This window comes from Lepisosteus platostomus, chromosome 6 (assembly GCF_059453375.1).
Source record: "Lepisosteus platostomus isolate fLepPlt1 chromosome 6, fLepPlt1.hap1, whole genome shotgun sequence".
Lineage (NCBI taxonomy): Eukaryota > Metazoa > Chordata > Actinopteri > Semionotiformes > Lepisosteidae > Lepisosteus > Lepisosteus platostomus.
The window spans coordinates 24121360-24133878 of NC_142616.1; the positions used below are offsets into that span (position 1 = coordinate 24121360).

The 12519-nt window shown below is 38.1% G+C and overlaps 1 protein-coding gene across 11 annotated transcripts in view; it reads left to right on the forward strand.

The window, feature by feature from the left end:
• Positions 1 to 12519, forward strand: part of cpeb3 (cytoplasmic polyadenylation element binding protein 3) — a 60325-nt gene that overhangs the window by 13150 nt on the left and 34656 nt on the right. For 7 of the 11 annotated variants that reach the window (XM_088634964.1, XM_088634968.1, XM_088634958.1 and 4 more), the window contains exons 3-4: positions 392 to 545; positions 11534 to 11590. In XM_088634964.1, coding sequence (XP_088491090.1) covers positions 392 to 545; positions 11534 to 11590 — 211 coding nt within the window. The remainder of the gene's footprint in view (positions 1 to 391; positions 546 to 11533; positions 11591 to 12519) is intronic. The other 4 variants (XM_088634962.1, XM_088634963.1, XM_088634965.1 and 1 more) reach the window with 2 other exon arrangements.

Below are 12519 nucleotides of genomic sequence, written 5' to 3' on the forward strand. Positions count from 1 at the left end.
CCTGTTTTGGTCCAGAGCCTGTTAATTCAACCAAACTGTAATGAAATCATTAATGATTTCTGGTTTCTTTTCTCTTATGTTCTCATATAAACTCGGAAGCCATATGGAAACTACAGGGGACTGCATTCGTAAATGAAAACAGGAGGCACATCTTTACATGGAAAGAGTTGTGGGAATCTGAAACAAGTGACCCAGCCATGTTGTTGAAGCTGCTAACTAGAAGAATGCTGGATGACAACCTGGGATCAATTAGGCTTGCTACTGGGAACAGAATGAGCTCGATAGTCTGAATGGCCTTTTCTTGTTCACAACCTCTTAATGTCTATGTGAGTTGCTCATCCAGAAACATTTGCACATTGATGTGACCTCTTTTTTTTTTCCCCTCTTTCAGGACCGGAATCGGCCCTTTGATGCTTTTAACTTGCACTCTTTGGAGAATTCCTTAATGGATATGATAAGGACTGATCATGACAAAGGTAAACACTACCCTCCCAGTGGCCCACCAATGACTATCGCTGATATAATGTGGAGGAATCATTTTGCAGGTTAGGAATATTCATACATCCATGCTTACTTGGTTCTGGCTTCATTAAAAATCATTGGTGATCTTTTGGTTGCTCTATATTTGCCTTTTCAGTACAATATTATTTTTTTATTACTCACTGTGAATTAACATTGCCCTTACCTGCAAAATCTTGCATATTTTATATCCAGTAAAATCATTTTTTCTTAGCAAACGTCTTTGCAGCTGATTTTTCTGCCTTTTTTTTTTGTCTGCTGTTCTTCTGCTTGAAGCCCAAAAAAATATTGCAGTGCTGGATTTAATGAGAGAATAGTTTTCACATTGGAAATGAAATCTGGTTCTTTCTGGAAATTATCTGACAAAACATACTGGGTCTGTCTGGTGGTAAAGAATGTGTGAAATCAAGCAGTGCTGGGAGTTGAGATAGCTGACGTGATGAAGATGATGCACTGTGTTGCAGTAAAGTTTCAAGTGGTGTTTGACAAGGTTCCCTGGATGTACTTGGGGTGGGACACTTTTGTTAACATTTGTTTTCAGCTTTTTTTGTGTCAGTGCAGCCCAGATGAAAAGTCCCAGCCAAAACACTCAAAGGTTCAGGGGTTAAGAAACATCCCCTTTTCCAGCTAGCTACAGTAGATAGCAAAGGCAAGAAGCAGCACCAGACAACAGTCTCTGTGCTCCTCATTGCTCCCTGATTCCTGTGCTATTTTACAAAGGGAAGGACAAAATGTAAGAGGAGTTCCACATTACAATAAGGCGTTCCTGAAATGCATTTTATTTTAGCGAGTCTTTATTTTAATTTGAGTTCTGCCCTGGCAGGTGTTTGCTTCTGCATTGAAAACCTCAGAACACACAGTAGTTATTTAACTAACTGCTTAAGATATAATGGGTACCTTGGATCACTAAGCAAAGGTTTCCCTTCTAGTACATCCTTTTTACATTGACGTGCAGAAAGCTAATGGGTTGCTGTTCAGGGGGAAAAAAACAATTCTTCATGATTTGGATATAATCTGTCACCTCTGTTTTAAAGTAAATTAGGCTTTGGAACAAAATCAATCAAAATGCTCCTGTTCCGCATCTCAAGTGTATTAATTCATGTAGTTAATGTATAGAATAACACTCCTTTTCAACACTTTCTTTATGCTCTTTTTTTACTTGTGTTGTAACAGTCATGAGGTAAAGAAATGTAAAAAAATGTTTTATTGTTTTTTATTTAAAGTTTTATTGAAATTTTGGGGTAAAAAATTTGCTCTGATAACAAATGGGTTATCAGAGGCTTTATTCAGACTTGGCTGTTTAGTAGGAAGCCACCAGATCTTTCTAATGGTCTTTTGAATCTATAAATCACCTTTTTTGTGGTTCCTTAGTTTTGGGATGTTTGCAGGTCATTAATGAAGGAGATCTGATGACATCAGGGTACAAGGAGTTAACAAAGACTTTTAGGAACCAGTGTAAACATGTGTTTACATAGCACTCTTCATTGTAAAGAATCTCAAAGCGATTTGATTAGGATGGGGACCCATTTCATCCTCTGCTAACGTGCTGCTCCAACCTGGGTGATGGCTGTTGCAGAACTGCACATTATGCACCTGCATCCCAACAACAAATCGGGGAGAGAAGAGAGCAATTACTTCACCAGCAGAATTAAAGGACAGCCTTTAGGAGGGCCGACTCATTCAAGCCCAGAGTGGAATTCAGCCTAGACACCTCTGCTGTGGGATCCTTAATAAGTAGTCTTGGGCTTAATGCCTCTTCTGAGCAATAGTAATTTTTAGGTGCTGTCTTTCAACACCAGTTTAGACTTCTCCTTTCAAGCTGTTACTTTATTTTCCTTGGTGATTTCCCCTTGGTTTTCTTGTTCGATAGGGGAGGTTTATATTTACATTTAGACTGCCTCACTGTCAGCTTGGGTGTTGTGTGAATAGCGCAGGTCACATAACAAGGATAAGTCTAATTCTAGAGTCTTCGTCAGTATCTGTACACCAGCCTGCGGTGCTTGGCTAATATCTCTTCAGTTCAGATCTGCATCTGAAAGAAACATTCTGCTCTTGAATTGTCAGGCATCCTTATGTTGGCATTTTTCTCTGATTCGCAGTAGTAAGTTTGTATTTTTCACAGTTCCCTTTAGTTCCAGTCCATGTAAAAGCATGTGCTGGAATATGAGGATTTTTAGGCTTGTCTGGATATATTGTAGTCCCCAACCAAGTTGTCGCATTTCAATTTTTATGCACCCAAAATGAAAAATGCAACACAGAAGAGTGGATGAATACAAATTCTTTATTTTAAAATATGGCTCAGTACTCTTTGGTGAAAAGATTTTTGCTAGTGTGGAAAATGTCATTGATTTTTCAAGTTCTGGGAATGTATGAAATTTCAGGTACTTTTAAATGCTTTTCTCTGTCCTTGTAACGTTTTCTTTAGTTTTGCCTCCGTCATTATTGCTCCTTAGAATGTGTCCTAGTGTAAGATTGAGTTCTAGCTGTATAAAGGTCAAGATCCAATCTCTCCTGGATCTCCTAAATGTTTCAAACATGATTATTTATGATATATGATCTTGGTGAAAGAATTCACCATAGTTTGCTGAGGCCTTCCAAAACTTGTTTTTCTGTTTTTTTCCCTCTAATGCATGGAATCTCTCCCGCAACAGAATGGAAGGTTTGATATCCTTTTTCTGATCATAGCTGATGGAAGGTCAGTAGGAGGACTGAGGAGTGTAGCATAATTTTAACAAATTGAATCAGAGCAAACACTTTAAATTTCAGCTAATGAGAAATTAAGTGCAATCTTGTGAACAGTGTCCCCTAATGTGGTTATTTGTCACGCTTGTCAAGCTGTTAAACAGAGCGTGGCAATGAACAAATGCAAAACGGCTTTGCATTTTCAAAGATCCTTCATATGGGAATGAATAGAGTGCATTGCTTCATCTGACTGGCACTTTATAAAAATCATTCATTGTCAGGCAGTTGATGCATCATGCTTTTTTAAAAAAAACGCAAGGCATTTTGCTCTCTGTATTTCCTTCCCAGCATAAAACAGAAGTGGGGCCTTCTTGAAATAGTGTACTGGGACTCATTCTTATCAAGCCTGAAATTTTTTCAGCTGTGGTCATAAGGTTTGTTTTTGTCATTTAAAACTGGTTTGTCCAATCCTGCTGCTCTTGCTTGCAAATGTGTAGGGCGGTAGGTAGGGAGGGGAAACTTACAGTCTGGGTCTCTTAGAGACATGCATTTTTCTCCTCAAATTGAAGATGTTGTCGGCAGATCAGATGATTGCAGAAATGTTTTAAGCCCAGAACAACAAAACAAAGCTGGTCTGTTTACTTACGTGGCAGACAGGGAAAGTGACTTGGATCACAGGGGTGGAGTGAGACGAGGAGGCTAGTCCAAGTTCAGTTCATTCTTGTGGTCTTTTCTAGCTCCAAAATGCCATTAATCCAGCTGGAATGGAATGTATGGGGAACTTGTGTTGTTGTGGAAGGGGGATATCTTGAACAAACAGTTCCTTTTATTTGATGCATTGGAACGCATGAAGTCCCTTAAATTCAGTCAGCTGAGATCACGTGTGGAGAATTAGACTTTTGTCTGCTGACTGTTCGGTACCCTAAGCCATTAGGATTCCAGCTGGAAAAGCTGGAACAAAGGGCGAAACAGCGCAGTCAGTAGGCCCAGCACCTCAGTTGAGGCCTCTAGGCCTTGTTGGCTTCTTTTCTACCTTATCTCTGGTTTTGAGGCCCCCACCCTCTTACTCTTTCTCCATACATTTACATACAAGCCCCAAGAGCCTGCTTACGTTTTTATTTTTTGCTTAACTTGCAGAGTGTTTTTTTTTAATTTATTTGAAACGGATTGCTCCATGTTTTGGGGAATCTTTCCTTCAGTCACCTTCTGCTCTGTCAGATCTATTCCAGTAAAATTGGCAGAATAAATATCTTGTATTGTCATTCCTTCAGTCCTATTGATCATATATAGCCTCGCCTATGCTCATTTCATGTCACACAAGATTAAAGCTTTGGGGAAGAAAAAAAGGTTGGATAGGGCTTTTTTTCTTTTTTCGGTATAAAAAAAATAAGCTTCTCAGCTCTTAGTAGAATCGTATTCAAAAACTGGATGTGCCCTGTTATAACTTTTCTGTTATATTCAGTTAAGAATGGGGCTTGCATATTTTTATGCAGACTGGACTTTCATTGTAAGTGAAAAGAGACCCTGAGCAGATCGACTGTAAAGTACTGCTGCTGAAAGTATTCTTCAAGGTAATGGCGTAGGTTGAAATGGGGTAGAAGCAAAATTTACTTACATCCTCTTTAGACTCAAAAACCTTTATTGTAGCTTACATCTTGTGAAAATAATGGTGTTCTGGTTTTGAACCCTTCAAAATGGAGGACAATTCCATTATAGCATTTCTCCCATGAATGGTTATGCTTCAGTCTGTATTAAGTTTATTCAGTGATAATGTATAAGGCACAAACCTCCCCACTTTTTATGTACAGTATAAAAATTCATACTGGTCTTGTCTATACCTTGTAAATATTCATGTTGCCATTGGTGACGATCTACCAGGACTAATGGAGTATTATTTCATTAAGTGTCCATTTAATTAAGATTTCAAAAAAGCAAACTTTTTTAAAATATGGCTTTCAGTGGTTAAATCGTCATCTCCTTTGCCGTTTTGAAAAAGAAAATGCAGTTTTGCTGTAGTTAATTTACAAGGCAAATTTAAGTTACAGTAAATTATTTAAACTTCCTGAAGAGATATTCAGAAAATATTATCACGAGTTTCCTCAGAATTGTACCACTCTTGATCTTTGTTGAGAATTCAATTTGCATTCTTACAGCCACTTTGGGTGAGGGAACAGGTGACAAACTAAATGAAATACTATTTTTTTTTCCAGTCATTTCAGTGCTTTTTGCATTTGTGGTTTAAATTTTTTTTAAGGCAGTGTAGTCTTCCTGAATATCTCTCTGAAGTGGGTGAAATTCAACTAATGGGTGTAGAGACTTTATGGGTGATGTAGACAAAAGTTAAGAGGCATTACTTGGGCGTCAAAGGTTCTAGGTGCAAGACTGTAAGCTGAGAGCAACATTCTGGTGCCTGTGTTTGTTGAAATACAGTTGGTTTCCCATAAAGGCTACTCTTCATCTCATCTCATTTTTAAGGCTAGTTTCTGTCGTCCTCAGCTGTAGTGTGGCGGGTTAGTTGGAGGACTGAGGTTACAATCTGAAGTGAACTTTAAAGTCGAAAAGAAAAGTAAAACCATTGCATGCATTGCAGCATTTTAATTGTACCATTTTACTAGATCCTGTTTGCAGATGCCTACAAACAGATTTTGTTGAAAATGTTTTTTAACACCTTGTAACATCTTGAGGGTACGTGACATCTTGGATTGAAGACATTTGTTCACTGACCTGGTTCGCTATGGAAAATAGTTTTTTTTGTTTTAGGTACTCTCTGTTGCAGAGCGTTCTGTTCCTGCTGGCAAGAAGCGTAGAGTTCTATGCTGAAGGGGAGGTTAAACTGGTTTATGACAAGAAAAAACAAAATTTGCTTCCTTGCCTTAGGATTTTTTGTAGCAGTGATCACATCATGTATCTTGTGTATAAACATGGCATGTGTTGTGTGTTCTGTAGCAGAACTTGTAAAAAATGTAATTTGGAAATTGAGTGAGATGTGTTGATGTCCTTGTGGTGGCTGTAGGACTCCTTCAAGGTTGTGGATTGTCTTGGGGTGTGACTGGATAGGATATCAAAGAGTAGCCAGTGGGAGAGTGTCATGGTTGGAGGCTGTAGACAGTGGAAGCTCAGGTGCTTGCAGATGTCAAGATGTCTTTCGTGCCTCACCTGGCTGTGATCTCCGACGTGAACACAAATGTTTCACTGCTTAGCAAGGAACAGCTGCAATGAGAATCCGCACCCCCCAAATGAGAGGTTATGGAAAGAAAAATTGATATGTCAGAAAAAAGAGCTTTCTCAAGGTGAAGGAGAACCAGCTGCAAGTTTGGTTGGCCAGTCAATAGGCATGTAGTTGACACTGTTGTAATCTTTGATGATTCAGTCTGCAGGTTGTTCAGCGTCCCATATGACAGGTGAATGACCAAAATGTCATGCGTCGCTGTAGAGTAGAAGATGAGACGATTAAGATGGTTTGGGCATCTAGTAAGAATGCCCACCCTAGAGGACCAGGTCTGTTAGAATCCTGCTCTTCATATCTTGCTGGGCTGAGACCTTGAGGTGAACCCAGGTTACACTGAGGGGAGTTTGTCTCTGGACTGGCCAGAAGACTTTTGGGAATTCCCCAAGAAGAGCTAGAATCTTTAGCTGAGGAACAGGATATCCCATACTCAACATGCTCTCGCAGCAACCCTCACCAAGAGAGGCAGACTGAAAATGCAACTTTCCTTCTAAATATGGCTTTTTTCATACACGTTGATTTTTTTTTTAAACCACAACAACAGACCACATGTTACCAAGAAGCACTGATGTGCCTGTATTTTCATCCTTGTAGTAAACATCAAGGCTGTTGCCTAGCACCCCAGGCAGCTGGCTCAGTGTCACGGTCAGTGAAGGTTCCTTCATGCCCACATCGGACTGCTTTGCCTTGTTCAGCAGGGATCAGGACAGTGTGGTTCTCTTCATCATCTCATGTTCCCCATGTTCCTCTTTAGTGGCTTGTTCTGGAGTAATTTGCTTTGCTGTGTTTAATTGCAGTGATAGACATCCCTGTGAGAGCTAGACTTTACAGTTGGACAGCACTGGTGTAGACTTTGTTTACAGCAGGTGTGCTTAGTAGATGCAACATGAAACTGATAATTACGGTTTGGTAGAAACAGAGACTGTACTGAGACAAGCAGGTGGACAGGAAAATAAGCATATTCTGTCACCATCTGAAAATTGTCATAGTGTTGTTTGTGGTTATTTATTTAAAATCATTATGATTTTCTTAACAGCTTCTACACATACAATTCAGATGTTCCTTCTTTCCACTGCATAAAACTGTTTATGGGTAGCTCTGTTTTTGTTTTTTAACATTTATTTTTCCACTTTTGGTCCAGTCTGATTCTGTAATTGAAAGGTGCCATCAATGATGATTTAAAACCTGTCCTTCTCAAGGCTCAGACACTGAACATGCTGTCATTGACGTTCTGTTGTAGAGCAGGATATAAACAGATCACGTATTCATATACCATTGTCTTTGGTCTTCATCTGTCTCTCTGAAAAATATGTCCCTTTGATGCACTAAAATATATATTTTTAAATTATTTTATTGTGATTTTCATTACTTGGTCAAAATGAACTTTGTACACAACATGGGAGCAGCCGTTCTCAATCTGTCCAGTACTGATGAAAAAGAACAAGTAATTTAGAAATAAAAGTATAACTTCTTACAGCTTTTTCTATTTTGACATAATCATGTTTGAACATGACAACATTTGCCATGGTAAGTTTTGTAGGGACACCAGCATTCATTGTGAACACTCCCTAAGAGCTACAAATATTGGTTGCTGGCCATTTCTGTACAGTTGAAAATTGGCATCTGTTCAGTACAACAATTAATTCAGTTCTCTTATTTACAAGTATAACATTAAATCTTCAGGATGTGAAATTCTTTTATCGGGCATTGTCTCATACCAGACATTTCTGTTTCCATCTTCAGTTTTTATATGGGAGCATTAACAATTCTCCGAGATACTGCAGAAAATTTAAAATGCTGAATGTTTTTATATAACTCAGTGATTGAATATAGAATAAAACCTACTGCCCATAGATGCACCTATTTCTAACATGGTTCTAACATGGCACCAGAGAGTGGTGACATGTTGCTCCTTGTCTGAACATCTGTCTGTTTTATGTTGTGGGATTTTTGTATTCAATATGCCCTTTCAGCAATTATTTATGATTGACAAGTATATGCGTTTCACTGGACATGTGCATATGACAAATAAACTGAACGGAACCTATTTTAAAATGGCATCCAAATCAAGATTCTTTAAAATAGTTATTTTACAGCATTTCGTGTCCAGTCAATGTGTAAATAAATATTCCAAATACTAAACTATGTATGATGGGAGACTTTCTTCTAGTGTTTTTCCTCACTTTTGGAGTTATTAAAATTAAGAACTCAAAACACCACTGAGTGTTTCTAAATTGTTTAAAACATTGACCAAATGGTTTATTGCAATGTGCAAGTTATTTGTATAGTTTTAAGTCTGATATTCTGTGATCCTCATTTGTTATGCACCTAATATTCTTAATCAAAAAGTGTTAATTTTTAAATGACCAACTGCTGTTTTTCCAGCCTTTCTTCCAGTAATAGGCTGTTATTAGAGACTGGGAGTACTGGAACCCTGTGGAAAAACAGTGTATAGACATCTAAACAGCTGATACTTTAATTCAAATTTACAGTAATTAATGAGCTCAATCTAAGTGTATACTCTAGTCAGGTTTTGCAGTTTTGTTTGCTTGAAGTATTTGTATTCATGTGGTAAAACAAAGGAATATGGGAATGAAGATGGAAACTCTTCTTATTTGGGAAGGAGAAACTTTCCACCTCTGTTTTAGCAGACTTTCCACCATAATTCAAGTAGATTTTTTCCAAGTAGACTGATAGGGTTCTTTAATGCAAGTTTGGATGTGGATTAAGAGGTTTTAGGAAACCTCTGGATGTGAAGCTGTTAGTTTTTTGCTTAGGATGATTGACTACTCACCCTTTTTCTACTGCCTTTTTGAGTTTTTTTTCCTCAGTATTTTTAATTCTTTGTTTTTGAATGTGATGTTAAATACACTTTGCAATTTTTATGTCGATAAGAACAAATTTGGTTGACTAAACAAACCCCAGAAAATTAATAAGCACCCCCCCCAGGTGGTAGCATTGTAATGCTCAGGGTTATTTGCTGAGAATATTTGCTGATTAATTGCCATTTTTTACAATCTGCTACTCATCCTGGGAATTTGAACAGCTCTGGGTATTTTAAATGCAGCTTCTGTAGCTTGTAGAGTCTCTCTAACTACATGAGTAGTTCTAACTACATGAGTCTCTCTAACTACACCAATTCTGGTGTCACTGTCATTAATTGAAGTTTAAGCAAAAAGTGTTTTATAAGTATTTAAAAAAAACTTGAGTCATTTCCACTTTGCAGTGGCAAAATATAATATATCAGTTTCCTTCAAATGAGATTCAAACATCATATCGTTAAGAATAATTTGTAAAGGTCAGTCATACATGGTTAAACAGTTCAAAGAAAAGCAAGTTTTTGGATGATAAAGGTACATGTATAGTAGTCTTAATTATTTTATAAATAAGGGGTAATGGACTTTTTACTTTAATGGGTTTTACAGAATTTTACATTGTTCTATTTTTTTAACAGATTCTTATGATTAGAAAGGATTTAATTCCTGAAAATGAGTTTATATTTGGAGTCTTGTCTCTTGCACAGAAGTAGGGTTGAAAAGAGATGAATTCCTATAGGTTATATGAAAATTTAATCAATCCAATTATTTCTTCTGCCTTCTTTACCAGAAGATGGCTGGTGGAAAAAAAAATGGCTGGTCTCAAAATAGCAGGCAAGGACAAGTGATGAAATGTCACCCAAGCAGTACCCTGTGCTGTACTGCAGTGAACTAAATAAGCAGATGGCACATGCCCAGTGCTATTTTAGGAGTCAAAAAGGCTCAGTACCTCAGCCTTAAGAATAGGGTTGCCACCTGGCTGTTTTTATTTTGGTGTAATTTTTTGTTGGTTGTTTAACATTAAAAAGCATTTTTTTCAAAGGAACTGTTGTACACAAAATGCAGTGAAAAGTTGCAAACAGAATCTCCTTTCCCCGGGGAGAAGTTGTGAAGGTGCCCCCACTCAACAAATACACGCATACACACAAGCACACACGCACACTGGGTAGGTGGCAAGAAGATGCGATTGTATTTCAGAATGCAGGGAGCAGAGAGTTCAACGGACAGATGCCGGTGGCTTTCAAAACATGACGGTTATAACCCAGAACAACCGCAGGCGTGAGAAACAGGGTAGTTTTAGGTGCCTAATTTATGGATTCTGTTGATTACTAAGTGGTGGTATGGTATCATTGTAGTTAGCTGTGCCCTGTCCCAGCTCTGGGATCCTGGGTCTGATTCTGATAATGGGTGAATCTTGATCACCAGTCAAGGGATTGTAGTAACGAAGTGGATTTGTTACTGAAGGATCACTGAAGTAAAAAAAAATTATTCTGGACTTGCGTGACCTTTTCTGTGTTTGTGTCCCTGTCGAGTGAATAACTTAGGCAAGGTTAAGGGTTTATTTCCCACTCCACCTTGATCTACCTGTGACCGTCCTGGTGATGCTCCAACAGAACATACAGCCCAGCCCAGAAGGCACTTCAGGGCTTGCACTGCCTTGCTTTATCATGGTGCTGTACACTGCAAGCACTTTCACATGTATAGAACACCTAGATGTGGCTTTAGCAACAATTTATTGTGGGGGGAACAGCTGCTGTGCACAGCCAACAGTTTGGCCATAGGTAGGTTGAAAGACTATATATCAAATGCAGCATCATTTTTTGATCTGATGAATACCATCCGCCAGCGTTCTCTCAACCAATTTTAGTGTCTCGTTCGATTTGAAAACAGAAGTATGACCTTGTTTTTTTTTTAATCCAACACTGCTTTATTTTCCTGTGGCTCATCTGCAGTTCATCACAATGCCGAATTGCCCGTTTGTGCAGTACCTGGACATTCCTTTTCTTCCATTAAAATTTAATATATTTCCATAAGAGTTCGGAAGTGCTTTGTTTCTCACCATTGGATGAATGCGAGATAACTCGGGCTGCTAACGCTTTGTTAAACAGATCTGCATCTTGTGGCGGAATTGTGTCTCGTATTCTCCCGAGTTCTGCAAAAAGTTTCCATTCATCACGGAGTCAAGGATATCCTGGTATCTACACTTGCAGTCTTGTGTTGCATAATGTGTGTAAACTGGGACGTATTTGAATGACTCATAAACTAATAAGGTCTTAATTTACTTTCACAGGACGTATGGGTCTAAATTTCCACCACCCAGGAGCAGATAACATAATAGCACTAAACAGTGAGTATTTTTAAGAATGTATTTGAACTATTACTAATCTGTATGTTTATTTTTAAACATAAAAGGAACATTTTAGTTTATTAAAGTACATGAAGCGTTCTCTTCTCTCTGCGATTGCAAAGAAAAATGTTCAGTAGCTTCTGAAAAACAATTATCTGAACACTGTGATGGAGCGGCTTCCTGTCCGAGGTGTATCCAGTCTTGCAGGTTAATCTCCAGCTCACCGCTACCCTGTGGACTGAGCAGTCACTGAAAATGGATGGATAAAACACTTGGGAAATAAGAATGAGTGAAACCTAAAGCTCGCAGCTGGTTGTTGTTTTTTTTACAGTCCGTTTCCTTCAGTTTTGCGACCAATCCTCTTTTCAAGTGAACCATCATGCCAGAAAGTGTGTATTCCTGAATATTGTTTCGTTCTTCAGTTGAAATTAATTTGATTTTAAAAAATAGTTTATTTCCTTTAGATGTGTATTTTGTTCCTCATTTTGTAGCACAGTTTATCAAGCACATGAGTTCTGCCTTGTGGCCTTTTATAGGCCAATTCTGAACTATATGAAATATGCCCGCCTCTCGTTTTATGAATGGGATACATTCTTTGAAGGTCATCTGTTAAGCGAAAATTTAATTAAACTGAGTTTCCTGTTAATTAAAATCAATTATTAAAGATATATAACCTAAGATTATATGAATTTATATGAGTAATAGTGAAAGGAACTAAGTATGCAGTGTGGCAAAACAAACGTACTATACTCACAACAGTGAGTATACGCACAGCTGTTACTGCACATCTAAAATGGCAAACTTAAGTGTTTTATTATCTTGAATAATCAGAGTACATGCTAATAGTATTCTTTTCATATATATTTGTGATACAGTGGCATTTCTCTGGCTGTAAATTCCATCCTTAAGGCCAACTTACTGATAAGCCA